This window comes from Sciurus carolinensis, chromosome 6, assembly GCF_902686445.1.
Source record: "Sciurus carolinensis chromosome 6, mSciCar1.2, whole genome shotgun sequence".
In the NCBI taxonomy this organism is placed as follows: Eukaryota; Metazoa; Chordata; class Mammalia; order Rodentia; family Sciuridae; genus Sciurus; species Sciurus carolinensis.
In genome coordinates, this window is record NC_062218.1 from 57,224,543 (window position 1) to 57,251,239 (window position 26,697).

A 26,697-nucleotide genomic window follows, 5' to 3' on the forward strand; every position below is an offset into this window, starting at 1 on the left:
CTTTTCAAAGAGGACCAAACTACTGTGCAAGCGCGACAAGGACAAATAAATGTGCTTTACATGACTATTACAATGAAAAACTACAAATCATTTATATGTGACCAGCGATTTCTTCACCTTCCACCCCTTCGTGGCTCAACAGTAACCTGCTCAGTCACAAGGCAGACACTTGGGGGCACCCAATTCTCAGGAGTGTTGGGAATCCTACTTGATAGCAGAGTTAAGTACCCATGCAAGGAATTGGAAGTGCAAGTGGTCACGCTGAAAGTCTGGGTTTCATGTGCCTGCACTGCTTTCTACTCGGGGGACATGGTAGACTTAAACTTGAACTACTCATTTCTCCGCTAAAGGAGGGGTATGGACCTCATGGACTCAGATTTAGAGCCTTCTTGGGGATTGGAATGCGGTTTAGTGGTGCAGTCTTGACAAGCGAGCGCGAGGCCCTAGGTTCGATTTCCAAGCACTGAGGTGGGGGCGGGGGGACTACTCTCCAAAGTTTATCTTTCCCATCCCGTTTTCCAAGTTCTGCGGACTGGGAGTACCAAAGTGGATCACTGAAGAGCAATCTCCATTCCTATGTCCCAGGGTCAAATCAGACTGAACACTTAGGTGGGTCCCCCCCCCCACTTTCCAGGCTGCTGCTTGTCTAGGACACAGCTGACGCTAAATTAAAGTTCTTCGACTTTTTTTTTTTTTTTCTTTTTCGATGCTGGAGATAGAATCAGGGTCTCGCGCACACGAGGCAAACTCTTCCTACTGAGTCGCACCCGCAGTCCAGTTCTTTGAACTTGTCGCGTGTGCTGCACAGCGACCTACACCGCTGACCAGGGCGAGAGAAAGGAGCACAGTCCTCTCGGCCACACGAGGGCGGCGGCCGCGGCGCCGGAGCGGAAGGGGCGGGGCTCGCGGCGCCTTCCGGGCGCCGACTTCGTGGCGGGAAAAGCGGCCTCTTCCAGACTTCCCGGAGAGTGTCTTCGCGTCAGCCATGGAGCATCTTCTCCAGGAGCAAGCCGCCGCCGAGTCGGCGGACTCCGGAGAGGCCGGCGGGGCGGGTGGGCTGCCGCAGGTTGCCGGCGCCCAGGAGGCACGCAGCGACGACCGCATGACCCTGCTGCTCAGGTTGTTCCCTCCCGCGCCTCCGCCTGAGCCAGTGGGCGTCCAGGCTCAGGGCTCCGCTCCTTCCTCAGTAGGACCCGGGTTCTAGTTCGTACGCGGTCACGTTAAGGCTCCGTTACTAACCGCAGTATTCATTTAAACTCTTTAGTGTCCTCCTGCGTCTGCGAAAAGTAGAGAAAATGACACCCTCCTGGGAGACATGCTAAGGGGGTTTGAGACCCTCTGGAAGTGTTCAGCCCAGAGCCCCTAAGAAGCTCCTTCGGAACTGCAGCTTCCCGCTTCCTTCCTCCCAGCTCATGCCCTGGGGCTCCAGTTTTTCTGGCGGGATGAGGGACGCACCCAAACTAGAACTGGAAAGGGGATGCCACACCCCTTTTCAAAGAGTTGGGTGTTTTTTTTTTCTGCTGCATTATAATTATACATACTAGTGGGATTCACTGTGGCATATTCATACGTGCAAATGACATAATTTGATTCATCAATTTTTAGAAGAGTACCTAGGAGATGGTAAACACTTGATAAATTTTGACACTATGCGCCTATCTCTGGAGAGCCGCCCCCCCAGTTCTGGCGCTCCTCTTCCGGGGCTCCTTGTCTGCATTGGCCGCATGGGCTCTTCCACCGTCCCTCCCAGTCTGCTTTGTTTTGGCATCTGGGAATATAAGCCCAGGCCTTCTCCTGGCACCTGGATGTTATTGAAACCTGAGGTGCCCCCAGCTGGGGTACCCAACACCATCCGGAGGCACCTCCCTGTGACTTTCGGGCCACACCCTTGGGTCGGGTAGCAACTGCTGTCTGGTGTCCTCTCCAAGAGCTCCAGCCCCTGGCTCCCAGCATGCTGGATGCGGAGAGGCTGCATCTGTAGGCGTTGTTGCCAGTAAGAAACTGGCTGCCTGGCCACAGATGTTGCCCACCCTTCTTTTATGGCCATGACCCTTTCCAGTTCTGAAGCTTCATTTGTTTTGTATACCGAGAGTACTAGTTTGTGCTTTTCCATTAAGCGGTTGTTAGGGAAGATATGATGACATGGGACATCAATCTTTTTTTAAAAGCGGGCTAATTAAGGCCCTAGGCCTTATCCACCCTACTGCTTATTTTTGTGTGACCTCTCAAACTAAGAATATTTCTTCTGCGGGGCATGTTTGTGCATGCCCGTGATCCCAGCAACTCGGAAGGGTGGGCAGAAGGATTGCAAATTCCTTATCAACCTCAGCAATTTAGCAAGGTCCTAAGCAATTGAGCAAGACCCTGTCTCAAACCCTAGTACCAAAAGAAGAAGAAGGAAAAAAAGAATAATTTTTTCCACGTTTAAATGGCTGTGGGGCAATTCACAAGAATATTTCATAACAGAAATTATATGAAATTTAGATTTCAGTGCTGAAGTAAAGTTTTATTGGAACACAACCTTCCCATTACAAGGGTGAAGCTGAGTCCTTAAACTCCAAAGAACTTAAACTTATTTGCTGCATGGTCCTTTACAGAAAAATATTTGTAGACTTTTTTTTTTTTTGGTAGTGCTAGGGATTGAACCCAGGTCCTTGCACATGCTAAGCAAGTGCTCTACCACTGACCTATAATCCCCAGCCCTATAGACCTTTATTCTAAATCATAAGGGGATTTTGCCTTAAGAATTGTTATTATATTTTAACTTTACTTTGTTTTGAAAGGTCTTGGCTAATCAATGAAATTCATACCCTCTCTTTAAAAATGCCCTCCAAAACTGAGTATAATGGAGCACCCTTGTTTCTTTTGTTTTTGTTTTATTTTTAAGCTGTTTTGGGGGATGGAACCCAGAGCCTTCTGCATGCCAATCAGTCCCTCTACCACTGAGCCACGTTCCTGCTACTGGGAGGGAGACTGAGCCAAGATTAGAAATTTGAAACTGGAAAAGCACAACTGAAGGAGAACATAGCAGGGAAAAGAGATAATCAGACACGTCCAAGAATGTGTGATAGGTTTATGAAAGAAATAAAAGGAGCACCTGATCCAGACCAGGGGAGAGATAAGACATATCAGAGAAGACTTTCCAGAGAAGATAATTTCTGAGATCAACTCCACCATATAGAACAGATTTGCCATAAATATGAATATAAAATAAGAAGGACATTACTAGTAGATAGACTAGCATACACAAAAGCAGAGAATGCATTACCATGTTCGTATAGGATGGATATAAATACTAGTTGTTACCCACTGCAGAATTCAGGAACAAAGATAGACTGAAGTTTGTTTCTAGTTCTTTTGCTTGTTTGTTTTTCTTTTGTTTCTGTTTTAGAGTTCTAAAATGATAAGTCTCTAAAACAAAACTAAATAATGCAGTCAAAATACCTAAATATCTGAATTTTTGCAAATATTATTTTAAATTGAACATTAATCAGAAGCACATTTTATTAAATAAGACTGAAAATAGAGTTAATAGAAGAATTAATTAATATTTAAATCAATTAACAATTTTCAGGAAAACATGTGCCTTGTAGATAACTATTTCTTCAAGTTTATCCATGGTTAATTTACATCCAGATAACATTGAATGCTTTTGAAATGTTGATTCCTAGGTCCAGTATTCAAAGATTCTAATCTAATTAATTGGGGTGAAGACAAAAATTCTGTATTTTTAATAAGGGATTCTGATATATAACTGGCCTGAGTTCATCTATTCCAAATTTGATTTTTACATACTTTGTTATTCTAATTCCTGCACTTATATCTCTTTAAAAAGTTAACTTTAATATCTATAATTATTTAGCAGACAACAGATAACACTACCTAGACTATATCTTAAGTGAACTAATATGTCATCCACTATTTTAAAATAAAAACCTATCATTTAAAAAAAAAAGATAAGAAATATGAGGCAATTTAGGGAGATGCTGTCTCAAATTTTTTTTCAAAGGACTGGGAATGTAACTCATTGGCATAGTGCTTTTGCGTTCAATCTCTAGTACTGTAAAAATTAAGTATAAAATAATATGAAAAGGTAAGGTTTTTTTCATTTCAGCCAAAAAAAAGGAATTATTCTTTCAGTGTAGCTTATAGAATGCTAGCCTACCTCCAAAACATTTCTGTTTTTATTTGGAATTTTGAAATATAATCAGTTTGCCATAGAGTTTTAGGAATTTGTCAAATGTCTCTTTAACTAATTAAATAGGTCTCCAAAGTCACAAAGCAGTTTTATACCACTATCATGCAAATGTGTTTTGTAAATAACAACTTAATAGCTGTCATTTTGCCCATAACTTTTCTACTTATTTTATGTTTGATTTTTAGATTAAGGAAAATAATAGAACCAAGAAACTTCTCTCTGAATTATTTAACTGTCCATTATTTTCTGTTTTCTGAGAATATTATAGTGTATACGTGTAAACTGATTACCGTGTTCTTGGGTTTTATCACTTTGGTTTGCATTTTTCTTCATTGTGTTTCTGTTTTCGTTAAGCCCCATTTCAATCTAGCTTATTAGAATAAGTTTTTTTAATATTTTTTTTAAGTTGTTGATGGACCTTTATTTTATTCATCTATTTATATGTGGTGCTGAGAATTGAACCCAGTGCCTCACACATGGTAGGCAAGGACTCTACCATTGAGCCACAAACCCAGCCCTTAAAATATACTTCTAAAATTTATCTTGGGGCTGGGGATGTAGCTCAGTTGGTAGGGTGCTCTCCTGGCATGCACAAGGCCTTGGGTTCAATCCCCTGCACCACCAAAAGAAAAAAAAAAAATTGATTCTTTGGCTGGGGTTATCACTCAGTGGTAGAGCATGTGTGAGGCACTGGGTTTGATCCTCAGCACCACATAAAACTAAGTAAAGATTTAAAAAAAAAAAAAAGTATATTTTAAACTTTTCCTCATAGATGCTGTTTTCCCACTATTTTTAATTTTGTGTCTTCTTCTGAGGCCTTAAAGTTCTTTGTGTCTATTTTAAATAAAATGAGACCCAACCGAAAAACTATAATGCTGAGTTTCTTTCTTTATACTCATTGTGTTATATCAACTTCTTGTGAAGATAAGTTTTTTTATTGTATTATAATGAGTAAAACCTCTATCTGTAATAGATGACTTTTTCTGTTCTTTTTGTTTTCAGGCTGAGAGCACAGACAAAACAACAACTCTTGGAATATAAGTCAATGATTGATGCAAGTAAGTTGTTTCGTTTTCAAATAAAGTTTTGGAACTTTGATGATGAGTATTACTCTAGGGGAAAAAAAATCAACCTTACAAAAATTCATTTATGTATATTCTAGTGTAGCAAAAGCAAGTAAACAAAGAGACATGCAAGATAAGAAGTATGGTACCTCTAAGGAAGGAATAATGGCATAAGAGGGAGAGACTACATAAGATATGGTACTGGGTATATCTTCTCTGAGAAGATGGTTTTAGAGCTGATCCAAATGATGAGTCCCCCTTCTCTTATAGTCCTTGTTTCTCTGTGTAGATAATTTCATTTTTAAGGGATTTAAAACATCAGAAAACTTGGGTAGGTTTAATAGTCCATACTACAGAATTTCTACACTTGAAGGAGAGGATAGATTTAAAGCAGGCCACACAAGATGTGTTTCTTTTTTAATTTTTTTTTAGTTGTCAGTGGATCTTTTATTTATTTATATGTGGTTCTGAGATTGAACCCAGGACTTCACACATGCCACAACTCCAGCCCCAAGATGTTTAATTGTAGTCTTTGAAAGTAAATATTTAGGGCTGGGGTTTGTCTCATTGGTAGAGTGCTTGCCTAGCATGTGCAAGTCTCAGCACTGCATATAAATAAATGAATAAATTAAGGGTCCATCAACAACTAAAAAAATAAATAAAAAAGAAGAGTATAAATATTTAAAGCCAAACTCAGGAAGTCAAGGGTTGTATGTTTTCTCTCATATGTGGAAGCTGGGGAGGAAAATTAAAAGGCAAGATGGGATCTCATGAAAATCAAGGGAGATCAATAGAGTAAAGGAAAGGGAGGAGGGAAGGGAAAGGGAAAGTACTGGGGAATGATATTGGACAAATCATATTGTTACATTGTATGCATGTACAAATGTATAATGAGTCCCACCCGTTATAGGCAATTATGATGCATTAATAAAAATAAATGTGAGAAAAAAGTTTTGAAAAAAAAGATAGATTATACTTAATCCTAGCTATTTGGGAGGGTAAGGCTGGAGGATTACAAATCGAAGCCCAGCCTGAGCAACATAGCAACACCCAGTCTCAAAAAGAAGAAGAAAAAAATTGTTTCTTTTATCTTGTATTTGGTTCAGGGGATTGAATTCAGGGGCACTCAACCACTGAGCCACATCCCCAGCCCTATTTTGTATTTTATTTAGAGACAGGGTCTCACTGAGTTGCTTAGTGCCTAACTGAATGGCTGAGGCTGGCTTTGAACTCTCGATCCTCCTGCATTGGCCTCATGAGCTGCTGGGATTACAGGTGTTGGCCACCATGCCCTGTTCTTTTATTGCTTTTTTAAAAGATACTGCACTAGAAGTATATCTCAGTGATAGAGCACATGCTTACTATGCTTGAGACCCTAGATTTGATCCCTAGCACACACAAAAAATTAAAATTAAAAAATATGCTGGGCGTGGTGGTGCATGCTTATAATCCCAGCACCTGGGAAGGCTAAGCAGAAGGATCAAGAGTTCAAACCCTGCCTCAGCAACTTAGCGAGGTGCTGTGCAACTCAATGAGACCCTGTCTCTAAATAAATACAGAAAGGGGCTGGGGATGTGACTCAGTGGTTGAGTGCCCCTGAATTTCAATCCCCAGTACCCCTAAAAAATAAATAAATAAAATAAAATTTTAAAGTATTGCTGACTTATTGGTTAAAGGATTTTTTTTTAACAATAAAGGCATTCATTTTAAGAGTATAAGTTGATAGGTTTTGACAAACATGTGCATCTGTGTAACACTACAATTGAGATACAAAGCATTTCTCTTGTACCAAAAGATTCTCTTGTGCCACCTCATGGTCAGCAACCACCAGTCTGATTTGTCTTCTAGAACTGTATTGTCCAGCAGAGTATTCACTAGCCACATATGTGTTTTTAAGTTAATTAAAATTTAAATTACATATAAATTCTTTAGTTGTATTAGTCACATATCAAATGCTCAATAACCACATGGAGCTAATGGCTACTCTGCTGGACGTCATAAGTACAAAACATTTCCATCATTGTAGAAAGTTCTTGACTCTTTCTATTCCATTGAAATATTTGTCCTTATTACAAGTCCCACAATGTCTTGATTGATATAACTTCATAGTAGGTCTTGATAACAGTTACAATTTGTCCTCCAACTTTGTGGTCCTTTTTCAAAATTGTTTTGGCTATTCTAGATCCTTTGTTTTTCTACATACATTTTAATATTAGTTTGTTAATTTCTATAGACAAAAAGAATTTTGAATAGGATTTGACTGGGATCTAAATATCAATGTGAGAAAAACTGTTACATTAGTATTGATTCTTCTAATGCTTGAACATTGTGTGTCTTATCCATTTGGGTAGTTAGTAGTTTAGTGCAGAGGTCATAGTTTCGCTAAACTTCTTATGTTTCAAGGTTTTCAATGCCATTGTTAATGGTAATTTTTAATTTGAATATCTAGTTGCTAATATGTAGACTTATACTTGATTTTTATTTTTTTATTTTATTTTATTTTTTTTTTAGTGCTGGGGATCAAACTCAGGGCCTTGCAAAGGTGGAGTGAGCACTCCACCATTATGCTATGCCCCCAGTTTCCCAGCCTTGATTTTTTTTTACATTAAATACCTTAATCATTTTTTACTCCCTTTTACTTTTTATCATTCTAAAACTGGTCCGTCCAATATGTTAAACACTAACTCTGCTGCTCTTGAAATGTGGTTAGTCCTCATTGAGATGGGCTATAAATATAGAAAAGAATGTCAAATGTTTCATTAGTAATTTTAAAGTAATTGCATGCTAAAATAACATTTTGGGTTTATCAAGATAAATAACTACATCAAAATTAATTTCACTTGTTTCTCAAGTGAAAACTGACCGTTTTGGAGGAGTTTACTGGGAATTGAACCCAGAATGCTTTACCACTGAGCTTCATCTTCAGATCTTTTTGACTTTTATTTTGACACAAGGTCTTGCTAAGTTGCTTAGGAATTCACTAGGTTGCTGGATGGAAGCTGACTTTTGAGACTGGGAGTGTAGTTCAGTGGTTGAATACATACGTAATGTTTTATCCCCAGGACCAAAAAATAAAATTACCCTTTTGCAATCATGGCTTATATTACATTCCTTTTGAAAATGTTACTGACTTCAAAAAATTATTTATTTGTAGATGAAGAAAAAACTCCAGAACAAATCATGCAAGAAAAACAAATTGAAGCGTATGTCATATTTTTAAATTTTATTTCTGGTTTTTACTAAGAATTAACCGTGTTATCAGTGTTATAGCATTGTCTTTCTTTTTCCTTTTATTTTTCCAAATAATATGACATGCATTTATCAGGAAGTTGTTGATTTGGAATGAAGACTTACATGTAGATGACTGATTACATTAGTGTTCACTGGCATCCCCCTTATAAGATACTGTGCAAGTAGCTCAGAAAGCATCAGTTTACCAAATCTTTAAATATGCGTAGATATGTTGAGCTTGAAGACTATTTCTATTCCAGTAGAGGTGTTTTGTTTTCAAAGCCTTAATTTATACATTTATTTCAATTATACCTTTTTCTGATGTTTTGTTCATGTTCCTTTAATAGTAAAATTGAAGACTTAGAAAATGAAATTGAAGAGGTAAAAATTGCTCTTGAAATGAAAAATCTTACATTAGCCAGGTAATTATTTCTTCTTCTTCTTCTTTTTTAACCCCCACACACAAAAAACCTTTATTTACAGTTGAAAATTTAAACACAGAGGATTGTGATTCTGAATCTGTAAAACTTCCAGGGTCTCTTGATCAGATGGGGTCACAGCAGGCAGGAGAGCAAACACAGAGGCCAGTCCAACTTCTCTGACTCAAGAATATCACCCAGAGCAAGGGACAACCTGAAATGGTATAGAAAGGGAGGTCAGCCGAGAATGGGGATATAAGCAGCTTGTCAAGGGAATAGGAAGGCGACACTCCATAACAAACAATGCTTCCCAGCTCTCCTCTGTACTTCTCATCCTCTGGAATAAGGGTGGAACCAGTCAGACTCTTTATCATCTTTTCAACCTTTGCTTCCTTGTGAAATGAATGGAGGACAAGCCTAATTGCCACCAATACATCTTGCATAATCTTTCTCTACAGAAATGTATAATGTCTCCAGGTAATTCCAGAATGGGGGACAGTGTCTTCTATACCTCAGTCATTCAGATAGCGCCTTCAGGGCTGGGGATGTAGCTCTGTGGCAGAACACTTACCTAGCATGAGCAAGTCCTGGATTTTGATTCTCAATACTGATTGAGTCTTAATCTAGCCCATATCTCCCCACACTGTGAGATTGCCACAGGCAGCGTGGGCTTATTATTGGGGCCTTTGGAAACATACTCAATTTTTCTCATCACAAGAAGTCCATCAATGATTTTTCCAAGCACTATATGTTTCCCATTCAGCCAATTAAGTGATAAAGAACTGACAACCATTTATACTGGGACCTCTGTTTGCAGTGGAAAGAAGGCCTGGAGCTGAGTGTCCACCTTTAAATTTTTCAGCTGCAAATGGCCCCAGATAAACACTGGTGATTCCAGTACCATATTTCCATTAACGAAATCTCTACCCTGAATCATAAAGTCCTTTATGACCCTGTGGAAGGTGCTCCCTTTGTATCCTATTGGCACCTCATCTTTTCTGAATTCTCCAGTGCAGAAAAAAAGTTCTCGGCTGTCTTAGGCATGTCTGTAAACAGCTCAATCTTCGTGCAAGTGGCAAGGGACAGTGTGAAGCACCAGGTCATTTGAAGCATGAGTCAACAACCCCTGAAGGACTCATGGAGCTACCCCAGCCCCACGCCACTTGGCATCTCCCACTTCCACCCTTGCTCGTCCTCCATCTGCCCACCTTAACCTTTCATCCTGACCAGTCCCTCTAATTATTATATATTTTTTTAATGTTTTTAGTTGTTAATGAATCTTTTATTTATTTATATGTGGTGAAGTATCAAACCCAGGGCCTCACACATGCCAAGCAAGCACTCTACCACTGAGCCACAACTCCAGCCCCTAATTATTGCATTTTTAATGTAGGCATTATGAACTGTATACAAGATGGTTATGGGTTCAAGGTGGAAAGAATTTTTAAACAAGGCTAAATGAGTTAGTCATCAGTTAAATGATGATTATTACAAATTTTGAACCCTGAGAGAAAAGTTACATTGTTCATTAATATCTTCCTTTGAAGAAGTTATGTAGGATACAGTTAATAAGGAAACTTCATTTAAGACAATGGAAATATGAAATTAAATCACATTTGGTATTTGAAAGGATACATAGATTTTTAAATAGCTGTTTTAATTGCTTACGTGTATCAAAAAGGAAGAGATAACTACTGTTGCCTTTTTTATTATTACCTATGTATTAGCTACTTGAGTTTAAAACTCATTTATAGCAGCATGTTTTAAAGATTATGATCAAATATGGTTTTATATTTCCTAAGTGTCTCCATTTCAGACCCATGCTAATCCACCAAAGTAGATGGTGTAGAGAACTCATCCAGCTCAAGATGGATTCAGATCCACTGGGCCTCAGCCTGGCAATGCACAACTATGTGCTACATCCCTGTTCTTGGTGTTATTTCACATTTCTATTTTATTCCTCAAAGTCTTTCTTCTGGAATACTGTTTAAAGATCTACTTATGGGGCTGGGGATATAGCTCAGTTGGTTGAGTGCTTGCCTCTCAAGCACAAGGCCCTGGGTTCAAATCCCCAGTACCACAAAAAAAAAAAAAAAAAAACTACTTATGTTTTACATATATTTTAAGGAAAATCCATCTTTAACTTGTCATATTTGAAAATGTTTTTAATGTACTATAAATGTTATTCATGTTTGATAATGCAAGCTTTTTCCTTGTCATAGGATGCAACTGTCAACTGCACTTAAAAAAAACCTGGAAAAAAATAACACCGTAAGTAGGTATGATTTTCCCCCTTCTGGGTTTGGAAAGGAAGGGAATAATTAGGGAGTTCTGCATACTGCTTTTAGTTTCGTGAATTTTTAAAAATTGACTGTCAAGGGCTGGGGCTGTAACTCAGTGATAGAGCACTTGCCTAGCCCATGTGAGGCCTTGGGTTCAGTCCTCAGCACCACATAAAAATAAATAAATAGAATAAAGATATTATGAAAAAACTTCTTTTTTAAAAAAAATTGACTGTCAATGTCTGCCACCTTCAACTAGGAAATTTTTAAAAGATTAAAAGATGGAATTTTGATAGACCCTCCCCAGAATTACAAATTTTATAGTCCTGACACCTTGTTCCGCATGAATTATGACTGTAAGAAACAGGTTGTATACAGATGACCTGAAAAATTTGAAGATTTTGTTAACATTTATTTAGTGTTAACTATAAACCAGAAACAATGCTATCTTACTTAATCCAACAACAACTCAATGAGATAGGAAGTATATTCCTCATTTTTCATTGGTAGAAGTGAGCTTATTCAGGTTAAACAATTTGCCAAGGAAGTTAAAATAAAAGCTGGCAGTCAAAGTCTTCTATAACCTGTTCCTAAGAATTTGGTTTCAGACCTTACCTATGATCTTACTCCTCAAATCTATAAAAATCTTGTGATAAAATACACCTTTTCCCATTAGCACTGGAGAAGTTCCAAGGTAGCTCTGAGCACTTGTCCTGAGTGTCTCAATCTAAACTAATTTGCATTCCTCCAATATTCCAGATAGTTCTAGATTAAAAATCTTAAAATCTGAATTTAGGTTTTCTGGACTATTGTTCCTCCATAAAAGAAGAACTTAAAACATTCTCAAGATAACGGGGTGGGGTATAGACCGACCGATCGTATGATACTCAAAGACCACAGAAAGGTCAAACAGGCCAAGATAGTTCTTTTAACATGTTTTAAATTCATAACTGTTTTAAAAAATCAACTGGAGCTGGGTGTGGTAGTGCATACCTTTAATCCCAGTGACTTAGAAGACTATGGCAGGAAGATCACAAGTTTAACGAGGTTTAACTTGTTAAACTCAGCAGTTTAACCAGGTCCTGAGAACTTAGTGAGACCCTGTCTCAAAATAAAAAATGTACACGACTGAAATACAAAACATAATTAGAAGCTATTTTGAAAATCTATACTCCAACAAAACAGAAAACCTCGAAGACATCAACAAATTTCTAGAGACATATGAATTACCTAAACTGAACGAGGAGGACATACACAACTTAAATAAACCAATTTCAAGCAATGAAATAGAAGAGGTCATGAAAAGCCTACCAACAAAGAAAAGTCCGGGACCAGATGGGTTCTTAGCCGAGTTCTACAAAACCTTAAAGAAGAGCTCATTCCAAAACTCCTCAAAGTATTCCATGAAATAGAAGAGGAGGGAACCCTCCCAAACTCGTTCTATGAAGCCAATATCACCCTGATACCTAAACCAGACAGAGACACATCGAGGAAAGAAAGTTTCAGACCAATATCCTTAATGAACATCGACTCAAAAATTCTCAACAAAATTTTAGCAAATCGCATACAAATATATATTAAAAAGATAGTGCACCACGATCAAGTGGGTTTTATCCCAGGGATGCAAGGTTGGTTCAACATTCGGAAATCAATAAATGTCATTCACCATATCAACAGACTTAAAGTTAAGAATCACATGATTATTTCAATAGATGCAGAAAAAGCATTCAATAAAATACAGCATCCCTTCATGCTCAAAACACTAGAAAAAATTGGGGTAGTGGGAACATTCCTTAACATTATAAAGGCCATCTACGCTAAACCCATGGCCAATATCATTCTAAATGGTGAAAAACTGAAAGCATTCCCCATAAAAACTGGAACAAGGCAGGGATGCCCTCTTTCACCACTTCTATTCAACATCGTCCTTGAGACTCTAGCCAGAGCAATTAGACAAACCAAAGAAATTAAAGGGATACAAATTGGAAAAGAAGAACTCAAACTATCCCTGTTCGCTGACGACATGATTATATATTTAGAGGAACCTGGAAATTCCACCAGAAAACTTTTAGAACTCATAAGTGAATTCAGTGAAGTAGCAGGTTACAAGATCAATGCTCATAAATCCAATGCATTTTTATACGTAAGTGATGAATCTTCAGAAAGAGAAATTAGGAAAACTACCCCATTCACAATAGCATCGAAAAAAATAAAATACTTGGGAATCAATCTCACAAAAGAGGTGAAAGACCTCTACAATGAGAACTACAGAACACTAAAGAAAGAAATTCAAGAAAACCTTAGAAGATGGAAAGATCTCCCATGTTCCTGGATAGGCAGAATTAATATTGTCAAAATGGCTATACTACCTAAAGTGCTATACAGATTCAATGCAATTCCAATTAAAATCCCAATGATGTACCTTGCAGAAATAGAGCAAGCAATTATGAAATTCATCTGGAAGAATAAAAAACCTAGAATAGCTAAAGCAATCCTAAGTAGCAAGAACGAAGCAGGGGGTATTGCAATACCAGATCTTCAATTCTACTACAAAGCAATAGTAACAAAAACAGCATGGTATTGGTACCAAAATAGACAGGTAGATCAATGGTACAGAATAGAGGACATGGACACAAACCCAAATAAATACAATTTTCTCATACGAGACAAAGGGGCCAAAATATGCAATGGAGAAAAGAGGCTCTTCAACAAATGGTGCTGGGAAAACTGGAAAACCATAATCAACAGAATGAAATTAAACCCCTATCTCTCACCCTACACAAAACTCAACTCAAAATGGATCAAGGACCTCGGAATCAGACCAGAGACCCTGCATCTTATAGAAGAAAAAGTAGGTCCAAATCTTTAACTTGTTGGCTTAGGATCAGACTTCCTTAACAGGACTCCCATAGCACAAGAAATAAAAGCAAGAATCAATAACTGGGACAGATTCAAACTAAAAAGCTTTCTCTCAGCAAAGGAAACTATCAGCAATGTGAAGAGAGAGCCTACAGAGTGGGAGAATATCTTTGCCAACCATACTTCAGATAGAGCACTAATTTCCAGAATCTATAAAGAACTCAAAAAACTCTACACCAAGAATACAAATAATCCAATCAACAAATGGGCTAAGGAAATGAACAGACACTTCACAGAAGATGTACAAGCAATCAACAGATATATGAAAAAATGTTCAACATCCCTAGTAATAAGGGAAATGCAAATCAAAACTACCCTAAGATTTCATCTCACCCCAATTAGAATGGCAATTATCAAGAACACAAGCAACAATAGGTGTTGGTGAGGATGTGGTGAAAAAGGAACACTCATACATTGCTGGTGGGGCTGCAAATTAGTGCAGCCACTCTGGAAAGCAGTGTGGAGATTCCTCAGAAAGCTTGGAATGGAAACACCATTTGACCCAGCTATCCCACTCCTTGGCCTATACCCAAAGGACTTAAAATCAGCATACTACAGAGATACAGCCACATCAATGTTCATTGCTGCTTAATTCACCATAGCCAGATTGTGGAACCAACCTAGATGCCCTTCAGTTCATGAGTGGATAAAGAAACTGTGGCATATATATACAATGGAATATTACTCCACAATGAAGAATGATAAAATTATGGCATTTGCAGGCAAATGGATGAAACTGGAGAATATCATGCTAAGTGAGATAAGCCAATCTCAAAAAACTAAAGGACGAATGATCTCGCTGATAAGTGGATAAGGACATATAATGGGGGGTGGGAGGGGTTAGCATTAGGTTTAGGGTTAGGTTTAGGGATAGGGATAAGGAGTGTGGTAAGAATGAAGGAAAGAAGGACTGTATAGAGGGAAAAGAGGGGTGGGAGGGGTGGGGGGGAAGGGAAAAAAAATAATGAATCAAACATCATTGCCCTATGTAAACGTATGATTACACAAATGGTATGCCTTGACTCCATATACAAACAGAAACAACATGTATCCCATTTGTATACAATAATAATAAAAATTTAAAAAAAGAAAAAATAAAAAAATAAAAAATGTAAAGGCCTGGGAATGTGGTTCAGTGATAAAGCACCCCTGAGTTCAATCCCCAGTACCCAAAAAAAAAAAAAAATTAACTGGAACACCATTAGTTTGAAACGTCTCCAGTACCCAGGGCTCTGGTGCCTTGTGTTCCTATGTAAGCAAACAAGCCCAGTGTAAACAGTAAAAGAAAATACTTACCCTGTCAGAAACCACTAATGAACCTTTAACCAGAGACTTTTGACTTTAACCGACCAAGTATATTTTCTTTGACTTGCTTTAGTGAACACCTTACTCATGTTTCCTCCCCTTGCTATAACTAATGCAAAAATAAGTTCACCTTTCCCAGGTTCTTGCAAAGATTCCCCTTTTTGAGCTAAGTAAATTTCTTACAGTATTTTTCACATCTGTCTGAGTATCAGAAAAATTAGTATTGTCACAGTGATCACATTGCTAGTCCTAGCCCAATCCTGCTGTCACAATCTCTGAAGGTGGGGGTTGAGGAGTCCATATTTAACAAGCCTCCCAAGTGACTATGGCATTTTGATGAATGAGAGCCACTACTTTGCCCAGTTTTATTCCTTACATTTTGCTCTAGCCATACCAAACTACCTGATCTAGGTAATTACTTCACATTTTTTAAGACTCAAGGATTTCCCTTTTTCTGTGTCCTTGTATAACTGATTCATATTCATTACTGCACTATACTATGGTTGTTGATTTGTTTCTCCCCCACTGGGTTCTTTCCTCTTTGAAAATGCTTACTGTGTTTTATTTTATTTTACATCCTAGAATATGGCACAGTTCTTTGCATGTAGTAAGCACTCGGAAATAGTTTTTGAAGAAATAGGAGTAACATTCCTTGAAACTATTTTTCTTAATCTGTTTTCTGTTGCTATAACTGAATACTACAACCTGAGTGTTTTATAAAGAACACATTTATTTAGCTTATAGTCCTGGAGGCTGGAAAGTTCAAATTATAGAGTCAGCATTTGGAGAGGACCTTCTTTCTGCATTATCACATGGTGTAGGGCATCATGTAGTGAGACAGAGCAAACGTCCTAGCTGCAGACTTTCTCTTGAGGCTGACTTTGAACTTAAGATCCTCCTGCCTCATTCTCACCAATTGCTGGTATTACAGGTGTGTGCCTCTGCACCTGGCTTTTCTTCCCCTTCTATAATGTCACTAATGCCATCATGAAGACCCACCCTCATGATCTAATCTAATTCCAGTTACCTCCCAAAGGCCCCAACCTCCAAACACTGTTAACGTGAATTTGGGTATTAAGTTTCCAACAGGCATGGGTATAGTGGCTCATGCCTAGAGTCCCAACAACTCAGGAGGCTAAGGCCAGGGATTGCAAGTTCAAGGCCAGCCTCAGCAATTTAGCAAGGCCCTAAGAAACTTGGTGAGACCCTGTCTCAAAATAAAAAATAAGAAAAAGGACTGCAGATGTGGCTGAATGGTGAAGTACCCCTGGGTTCAATCCCAGGTGCCAAAAAAAAGGCAAACTTTTGGAACTAAACTATGGCCCTAAGAGCTGGAGATGTACTTGGAGTGGTAGAGCACTTGCCAAGCATGCTAGAGGCCTTGGGTTCAATCCCAGCACCACAAAAAAAACAAACAAACCCAAAACCCATAGTAGTATTCTGTATGATACCTTAATGATAATACATGTCATCATGCATTTGTCAAAACACATTTTCAAGACCAAGTGAACCCTCACATAAACTATGGACTTTGGATCAAGATGAGGTATCAGTGCAGTTTTATTAGTTGTGACAAATGCACCACTCTGGTGGTGAGACTGAGTACGTATAGGGTCAGAGTATGTAAGAAAATATCTGTACTTTTCCCTCAATTTTGCTGTGAACCTAAAATTGTTCTAAAAGTAAAATCTATATTTAATTCAATATTCTTTCTTATCTGTGACCAAAATTTTTTCTAGGGAATGCAGCCATAATTTTTAATAAATTAAGTTTATATCAAACTTTTCCAGATTTGTTTTGTAAGTAATGACTTTCTACTAAGGAGTCAGGGGTTCAATAAAAGTAAATATATACTAATTGATTTCTTTATTAATGAGATATTTATTTTTAAGTAAAGATGATCATATTTTTATTCCTTTGCAGTGTGCTCATGGATGACATGAAACACATATTAAAGCTGAATAAGTTAATAATGAAATCACAGCAGGTAAACTACTTACACATTAGGCTTCTTATACATTCTCATGTTTTCAGAGATAATTTCTTGCTGATAACTTTATCATATATGTTTAAATAAGTTTGCCCAAAGGGAGCTGGATGTGATGGCACATACCTGTAATCCCAGTGGCTCAGGAGGCTGAAGCAGGGGGATCAAGAGTTCAAAGCCAGCCTCTAAATAAAATATAAAAAAGACCTGGGGATGTGGTACCAGGTTCAATCCCTGGTACAAAAAAAAAAAAAAAAAAAAAAAAAGATTGCCCAAAGGAACTGGTATGATTAGAATTTACTTTCCTTAATTTCCCTCTGTGTTCATAATTCTTATTGCTGACAAATGATACAAATGATCTGCTTACATCAATGATTTAAGTATTCTAGATTTATTAAATAATATGCTTTAACCTTTTTAATATTTAATATTAACGATTTGATATTTAATTTTAATAACAGGAATCTTGGGAATTAGAGGAAAAACTGCTTGATGTTCGGAAGAAGAGATTACGTATGTAGAACACTTTTTGTTGTTGTTTTGATAGAATACATTTTTACCTACTTTGAGATTTATAAGGCCAGGTCTCAGCTACTGAGAAATTTTTTAATTTTTAATATTTTGAACGTGGAAATTTTAAAACATGAAATGTTTTTGCGTATTTATTTTTGTTGTTTAGAACTTTAAGTCATAAAAATCAATACATTCTTGGGGGAATCAGATGATACAGAAAATTACAATGCAAAAGTCATGCTTCCTTCCCATGTTGTCTCGGTTTAATATATGTCATTAGAGACCTTCTTTCAGACCAATAGAAAATAGTTACATATGCCAAGTACAGTGAACCTTGCGTATAATCCCAGCTACTCAAGAGGCTGTGGCGGGAGAATCACAAGTTCAAGGCCATCCTGGGCAATTTAGTGAGAACGTCTCAAAAGAAAAGAATGGAAAGAGCTGGGGGTGTAGCTCAGTAGTAGAGTGCCCCAGGTTCAATTCCCAGTGCCGAGGGATAAAAATATAATTTCTGAAAAACCAGTTGATACATGTAGTTCTGTAGCCTTTCACTTAATTTTTGATGGCATGACATGGCTTTTTGCATTGAAATGTTTATTGCAAAAGTAATGCACATTCTCTATTGAAAAGTTAGGAAAAGGTAAATATATAGCAAAGTTAAATTTTTTCCTCAATTATTAAGAGATAATTAATCTTCAATGCATATATCTTTTAAAATTGGCATCATTTTACTCTGTTACAACCTTTTTTTTCATTTAACAGCATAGAGGAATGATGACTTTTTAAAAAATATATATTTTTTTTTTAGTTGTTGTTGTACCTTTATTTTATTCATTTATTTATATGCAGTGCTGAGAATCGAACCCAGTGTCTCACACATGCAAGGCAAGCACTCTGTCTGAGCCACAACCCCAGCCCATGATGGCTTATTTTTAAACATCATATAGATTTACCTCTTAGCAAGTAATTTCAGGGTCAGGGATATTTTGGTCATCTATTCTGATCACCTTGTTGATGTTTTTGTTTGTTTTGTTTTGTTTTTTATTGTTGGTGCTGGGGATTAAACCCAGGGCCTTGTACATGGAAGGCAAGCACTCTACCTCTTTTTTTTTTTTTTTTTTTTTTTTTTTTTTCCATTGCATTCTAACCTGTTTTTATTTCATTAATGTCAATTATGTAATTAAGGGAGGAAAGTATTTGCTTTTACTTATAGGTATCTCCTGCTTATGTTGACAACTTAGAATAAGTTCTCTTTTACATGATGCCACTTCAAATGATAGCCGTCATTGTCATACATAAATACCTTGAACATTTCATTTAGGGCATTGCTGAACATAAAATTAAAATATTACTGGGCATGATGGACTATGCCCATAATCCCACCTACACTGGAGGCTGAAGCAGGAGGATCACAAATTCCGGTCAGCCTGGGCAACATATTGAACTCCTGTCTCAAAATAAAAGTAAAAAATGAACAAGCACCAGATGTTATGGCACGCACCTATAATCCCATGGATTTGGGCGGCCAAGGCAGGAGGATTACAAGTTCAAGGCCAGTCTCAGCAACTTAGCCAGACCTTAAGCAACTTAGTGAGACCCTGTCTCAAAATAAAAAGGTCTGGGGATGTGGCTTAGTAGTTAAGCACCCTAGGTGCAGTCCATCTCTTGCTCCCCCCCCCCCCCGCCCCTTGCAAAAAAATTAAGAGGGCAGGTGATAGTAGGTGTAGCTCAGTGGTAGAGAATACTTTTGCTAGCATGCATGAGGCCCTGGGCTCAATCCCAGTACCACAAAAAATAATAATAATAATAATAATTTAAAATGTTATTTTGTACCAGGAAGTCATTTGCAGATCAAAATAGAACTGTAGCCTAACATTTATTAAAAATTTTAACATGTTTATTAAAAATTTTCTCTTGACTAAAATAACAAGGAAATATTCTACTTCACAGTTTTTGAGATCTTTGTTTAAAGAGTTGTCATATATAGTATGTTCTTTTATTTTTATCTAATAGAATTAAAACAAGCTTCAGAAAGTAAGCTTTTAGAAATACAGACAGAAAAGAACAAACAGAAAGAAGATCTGGACAATGTGGAAAATTCAGACAAGATAAAGACTATGCAACAAAACCTACAGAAAGAGATACAAATTACTACAGTTATTCAACATGTGTTCCAGGTAACATTTATATAAATTAGGAAGGGAGGTGTAAAGAATATTTTTATAGTATCGACTTACTCTTATTTAGTCTTTGATCCTAATAAAATAATTCCATACTAGAGCTGAGGATGATCAGTAACTTGATATCATTGAACCATAGTTTTTCATAGAAAAATGACCAGAATTTTTATTAATTAAGACCCTAATTATTCCTCTATTATCTACCATGAAAATATTGTTCACTTCTTTGAGGGTCTTGAAATTCGCAAGGGCTAAGCACTAAGTCTTTTATCTCTTTTAAAAATAAGGCATATTGCTTGTGGCTGTTATTGCCTTTCACCATACTAGTGCAAAATTAACTCTAAACCATAACTATATTCTTTTTCCTCCAATCTAGGATAACATTACTAGTATCCTTAACAAGTAAAAACTGCCTCATCAGTATAAACTGATGAGGTATAAAAAATTATCTTAAGGATTGTAATTATTGTGTAGCATTGTAGGAATCAAGGTAGCCCTACTGAAAGTAGGAATGAAGATACAAGAATGTACTATTTTTCCTCATGATCACAAAGCTACATACCAAATAAATGTTCAGTAAATAAGATATCGAAAAGATTTTTTAAAATCTTTTTAATTTTTAAAAGTACCTATAACTTAAAATTTTTTTTTTTTATTATAGAACCTCATTCTAGGAAGTAAAACTAACTGGGCAGAGGATTCTGCCCTCAAGGAAACTGTTCTGCAACTTGAGAAGAATCTCACCATGATCTAATAAAAATTCTGTTTTGGCAGATTTCAAGTGAAATATATTTGTGTTTTTGAAATCATTCTAATGCTGTCATTTTTTTAAGCTTGAATTAACATTATAATATGGTTCTGTTGTTTTAAATATGATTATTAAAGTGACATATTCTAAAGGTGTCCAAAAATCTTAGCCTTGGGAGAGAAGATATTTGTTTCAACTCTGTTGAATGTGGATATTTTTCAACATTCTTAATAGTCCCAGCTCTTATTTGTAATACTTCTGTACTTCTGTGCATTTATGCATTTGGTTTTTGGTTTTGTTTTTACGATGCTGAGGGTGGAACCCAGGGACTCACTCATGCCAGGCAAATACTCTACCTCTGAGCCACACCCCCAAGTCTTATGAATTTGCTTATCAATCAAAATATTAGTAAAAAGTGTTAACAATTGTGATTATTTGTAGTAGAATTTGAATCTCCTGTTTTTCTCTCCCTCCCCTACCCCCTCATTATTGTTATTTTGTTTTGGTTTTTGGTACGAGGGATTGATCTCAGGGGTACTTTACATTGAGCTACATTCCCATACTTTTTAATTTAATTTTTTTGTTGTTGTTGTTACTGGGGATTGAATCCAAGAGTGCTTTTGCCACTAAGCTATATCCCCAGCCCTTTCTTAGTTTTTATTTTGAGACAGATTCTTATTAAGTTGCTTAGGACCTCACTAAGTTGCTAAGCCTGACCTTGAACTTGGAATCCTGCCTCTGATCCTGTGTCACTGGGAATCATGTTCCACCACTCCCAGCCTTTTATATTTTTTATTTTGAGAAAGGATCTCGCTTAATTGCTGAGATCCTCCTGCCTCAGCCTCCTGAGTTGCTGGGATTACAGGTACTATTGTGGGCCAAACTATATGTGCCTTGACCAGACAGACTCCATTTTACCTTGAGACTCTATTTCATATAAGAAATGCTTTTCCATGTGAAAACTGTACCTCTATAACCCACCTCCTGTTAAGCATACCCTGTTTGGCAAGGCTTTGGGGCTAAAAAGTGTTTCTTTTATTCTTATACAATGTATTATTAAGAAATGCTTTTGTAAGATGTGCTCTTTTTAATTCCCATTTTTCTTGGGCAATGTACCCTGACTGTACCCTGAATTAGGTCATTCTGACCCACTTCCTATGTTGCTATGGTTTTGATTTACTGGTAGCTTATGTATTTTGGCTATAAAAATGTACCCTACCTTCTGCAAAGAGTAGAAGGGTGCAGAGGTGACTTGCTTGCTGCCCTTTTGGACTGTCTGTGAATAAAGTTCCACGTCCAACTTTAAGACTGACCCAGTGATTTATTTCAAATGTGCCACAACAGTACAGGTGTGTGCCACTAAGCCCAGCCTCTCTTTTTTGTATTTCTCTTTTCTTATTTTACTTCTGTCTCTCTTTTTGTTGTTGTAGTTGTTGGTTTTGTTTGTTTGTTTGGTTGGTTTTTGGCAGTGCTAGGGATGGAACCCAGGGCCCCAAGAATATTAGGCAAAGTCTTTACCACTAAGCAGTCCTTACATTTTTCTATTTAGCATATCCATTACCTTTAAACATGAAATTTCAAAAATAAATGTTACTTTGCCTTACTAGTTAAAAAGTTGTGCTGAGCACAGTGGTGCAGGCTTGTAATCCCAGCAACTTGGGAGGCTGAGGCCGGAGGGTCACAAGTTCAAACCCAGCTGCAGCAACTTGGCAAGACTCAGAGCAACTTAGCAAGACTGTCTCAAAATGAAAAGGGCTGGGGATGTGGCTCAGTGGTTAAGTGCCCCTGGGTTCAATTTTTTGTCCCAGTACCAAAACAATAAAAATAAAAACTTTTTATAGCATACCATTCCATTTTTAGAAAACGAATGTTCTTTTGTTCATTCAGAGCTGTTGGTCATTTTTATAGACAACGTAGTGTTGCTGAAGGAATTTATACTTAAAAAAGGTATATTCATTGGATAATATAATTTGAAATCTATTCTTTAGATTAATAGTTGAAATAGATTTGCTGAAACCCAAATTCTAAATACTCTCTTTTCTTTGGAATATTTGCAGCTTTACTTCATTTGTTTTAACAAATCATAATTTATATGTAGTTTTATTCTTTTTGCCACAATATTTTCTTTATAAATTATTTTAAAGAAAGTTACATTTTTTTATACAAAAACATTATTTTGGGAAATGCCTTCCTGATCCAAAAACATAGCATTAAATAAATCATAGATACACACTATATTAATAAATCCCAATCCACAAGGTGTGGTGGCACAAGCCTGTAATCCCAGAGAGGCTGAGGTAGGAGGATCACAAGTTTGAGGGCAGCCTCAGCAAGTAAACAAGACCCTAAACAATTTAGGGAGAAGAGACCTTGTTCTGTCTCAAAATAAAAAGGGTTGGGATGTAGCTCAGTGGTAAAATGCCCTTGGTTTCAATCCCTAGTACCAAAGAAGGAAAAAATAAATCTCAATCCAATGGATTATCAGCATCATCTGTAATTTGTTTCACCTTTCCATTGTTACTAAGTTCTATCTAAATATTTTATTAAATGTAGTTTCACCTTTTTTAATCAAGAAAATTCACAAGGTGGACTGGATACCTCCATCTTTCTGAGTTCTTCTAATAGATTTACAGTAATAGGACACATGGAACAAGAAATATAGAAAGAAGTCAAAGGCCAGGTAAGATAGGGGCATTGCCAGGCATGGTTGTGCAAGCCTGTAATCTTAGTGATCCCCTGGGAGGCTGAGGCAGGAGGATCAAAAGTTCAAGGCCAGTCTCAGTGATTTAGCAAGACCCTGTTTCAAAAGTGAATAAGGGAATGTAACTCAGTGGTAAAGCACCTCTGGGTTTTATCCCCAGTACCATAAAAGGAGTCGGGGCACATTAACAGGACACAATAGATTAAGGGTGTACTCAGTGGTAGAGCATGTGTTTAGCATGCACAAGACCCTGGGTTCAATCCCCAGTATCCTCCTCCCCAAAGCGGGAGATACAAGAGATAGAATCAGATGATATGTTTCATGATCTTGTAAACAAATAATAGCACAGAGGATGTGGACAGAAATTATGTGACCTAAGTAGGTTGAGTAAATGATCTGATGACCAATCTCAGGAGGCCGACTGTAACTGAGGAACAAGAAATGGAGATAGTGGCTCTAGGGTCGGTTAGTCGTCGCCTTCCGAGGTGTGCCCTGGGTTTGCCTCGCGGTCGCTGCCGCCCGGTCCCTGCATCCCCGCCCCAGTCTTGGCCCCAGCCCAGCGCTCTCCCTGCCCTCCTCCCCTTGACCACCCCCCGGTTTCTGCCGTCGGGGCCCGGGGCTGGGCGAATGATGCCCTCGGAGAGCGGAGCTGAGCGCCTGGAGGGGGCAGCTGCGCAGGTGGGGACGGCCGCAGCCTCGGCAGTGGCCACGGCTGCCCCGGCAGGCGGCGACCCCGACCCAGAGGCCTCATCAACCTCCCCCAGGCACCTGAGCAGGCTGGCCTGGCCACAGGTGAAGCGGCTGGACGCGTTCCTGAGCGAGCCGATTCCCATTCACGGGCGCGGCAACTTCCCCACGCTGAGCGTGCAGCCCCGGCAGATCGTGCAGACTCCAAAGGGAACAGGTGCTTTCACCTGGCCTGTTCAGCCACTTCCACAGGGAAGAAAGTCTGTCTGGCAAGAATCTGCAGCTGGCTGTTTCAGGAGCTGTCAGGGATGTGGTCCGCAGCAGCCTGGAGGAACAAGGACTTCACGTGCACAGTGTGAGGCTGCACGGCTCAGCCGCCAGCCGCGTGCTACACCCTGAAAGTGGCCTGGGCTACAAGGACCTGGACCTGGTGTTCAGGGTGGACCTGCGCAGCGAGGCCTCCTTCCAGCTGACCAAGGCAGTGGTGCTGGCCTACCTGTTGGACTTCCTGCCGGCCGGCGTGAGCCGCGCCAAGATCACACCACTGACACTCAAGGAAGCGTACGTGCAGAAGCTGGTGAAAGTGTGCACAGACACAGACCGCTGGAGCCTCATCTCGCTGTCCAACAAGAGTGGCAAGAACGTGGAGCTCAAGTTCGTGGACTCTGTGAGGCGACAGTTCGAGTTCAGTGTTGACTCCTTCCAGATCGTCCTAGACTCCCTCCTGCTCTTTGGCCAGTGCTCATCCACACCCATGTCTGAGGCCTTCCACCCCACGGTGACAGGTGAGAGTCTGTATGGGGACTTTGCAGAGGCCCTGGAGCACCTGCGGCATCGTGTCATTGCCACGCAGCCCGGAGGAGATCCGTGGCGGCGGCCTCCTCAAGTACTGTCACCTCCTGGTGCGTGGTTTCCGGCCACGGCCCAACACTGATGTGCGTGCCCTACAACGGTACATGTGCCCCCGCTTCTTCATCGACTTTCCCGACCTGGCAGAGCAGCAGCGCACTCTGGAGCGCTACCTGGAGGCTCACTTTGGCGGGGCCGATGCAGCCCGCCGCTACGCCTGCTTGGTGACCCTGCACCAGGTGGTCAACGAGAGCACCGTGTGCCTCATGAACCATGAGCGCCGCCAGACACTGGACCTCATTGCCACGCTGGCACTCAAGGCACTGGCTGAGCAGGGCCCAGCTGCCGCTGCCGCTCTGGCCTGGCGCCCTCCAGGCCCTGATGGGATTGTGCCAGCCACTGTCAATTACTACGTGACCCCTGTGCAGCCTCTGCTGGCTCGAGCCCACTCCTATCCCACCTGGCTGCCTTGTAACTGACTATAACCCTGGCCAGAAGGGACTGGGCCTCATGGGCTGGGGTGGGGTCACCAGTAATATGTAGAGGAAATGACCAGAGACAGGCAGGCTGTGCCAACCGGCCCAGCACTGCTGCAGGGTTGGGCCTTCAATTGGACACACCAGACTTCCCTGAAGGAGGCCTCCGTGGGCTTCAGGCCACACCAGGTTCTTAGCAGGAGGTTTCTGCACCACACTTTGGGACCAGCATGATTGTGGGGTGCAGGAGCTACTTGTCTTGAGGGTCAATTGCCTTAAAGCAAGTGTAGGTAGTGACCTCAATGCTCAGCACCCTGGGTTTATTTCCATGGCCTAGAAAGGATCTTTTTGACTAGGGCCAGCCAGCCCACAGACTGGTATGTGATGGGGGTGACTCACTTTGGATCAGGCTGGACCACTAGAGTCTGGGTGGTACAACCTGGCTAATCACTAGGGGGAGGGAAACTGAGGCATAAGGCAGATACCTGGCTTTGGGGAGGGAGGGTTTGGCCCAACCTCCTGAAACCCATACCCCAAGCTGTGAAACCTTCCTCTTGAGGGGTGGGGTGTATAGTGGGCCAGAAGTGAGCAGCCAGAGGATGTAGCCCAGGCCCCTCCCAGTGTATCCTCCCTTCCCTTATGTGGTGAGAAACCCTGCTTGCCTGGGAGCATGTCCTTTGGAGCATGCTGGGCCAAAGTTTTCACAGTGGAGTCCCCTGGCTTGGTTAGAGGACTCTTACCTGGTGGGGGAGCCCTATCCTCACCTCCTTTTCCACTCCTCTGGATTAGTTGCTATTTTGCACTCTTACCACCTGCCAATAAAAATTGTCTACACCGAAAATAAAAAAGAAATGGAGATAGTGTTATGCTTTAGATATGAGGTGTCCCCCAAAAGTTCATGTGTGAAACAACACAAGAATTTTCAGAAGTGTAATGATTTTGTTATGAGAGGTATAACCTAATCTGCGAATTAATCCACTGATATGGGCAAAAAAAAAAAAACACTGTCAAGACCCAAAGCGATGGTCCAAACTCACTGCTACAGTGACTTCTAGAAGCCAGGAGAGAGTATCCTACCCCGAGCTAAACTAAAATACCTGGATTGCTGTAGTAGTGGTGGAAGGGATTATAAAACAAG

The 26,697-nt window shown here is 39.4% G+C and overlaps 2 protein-coding genes and 1 pseudogene across 3 annotated transcripts; 2 read left to right on the forward strand and 1 right to left on the reverse strand.

Moving 5' to 3' along the window:
* Nucleotides 1–930: 930 nt before the first annotated feature.
* Cenph (centromere protein H) lies at nt 931–20,907 on the forward strand. Of its 2 annotated transcripts, XM_047556060.1 has the most exons (9): nt 931–1,119; nt 5,201–5,256; nt 8,417–8,465; nt 8,841–8,915; nt 11,135–11,191; nt 17,342–17,405; nt 17,867–17,918; nt 19,932–20,095; nt 20,760–20,907. In XM_047556060.1, exons 1-9 carry the CDS (start codon nt 986–988, stop codon nt 20,850–20,852), a joined length of 744 nt encoding a protein of 247 aa, XP_047412016.1. In that variant the 5' UTR covers nt 931–985; the 3' UTR covers nt 20,853–20,907. The 2 variants fall into 2 exon arrangements, with proteins under 2 accessions (XP_047412016.1, XP_047412017.1); XM_047556061.1 differs by lacking the exon at nt 8,841–8,915.
* LOC124986888 (peptidyl-prolyl cis-trans isomerase H-like) lies at nt 9,514–10,112 on the reverse strand (annotated as a pseudogene).
* Nucleotides 20,908–24,045: 3,138 nt separating the features above from the next.
* LOC124987267 (terminal nucleotidyltransferase 5B-like) lies at nt 24,046–26,393 on the forward strand. Its single transcript, XM_047556409.1, is given in 3 exon segments — nt 24,046–24,431; nt 24,541–25,080; nt 25,082–26,393. Coding segments are annotated over 3 exon segments (1,278 nt in total). The 5' UTR covers nt 24,046–24,174; the 3' UTR covers nt 25,563–26,393.
* The last annotated feature ends 304 nt before the right edge of the window (nt 26,394–26,697 follow it).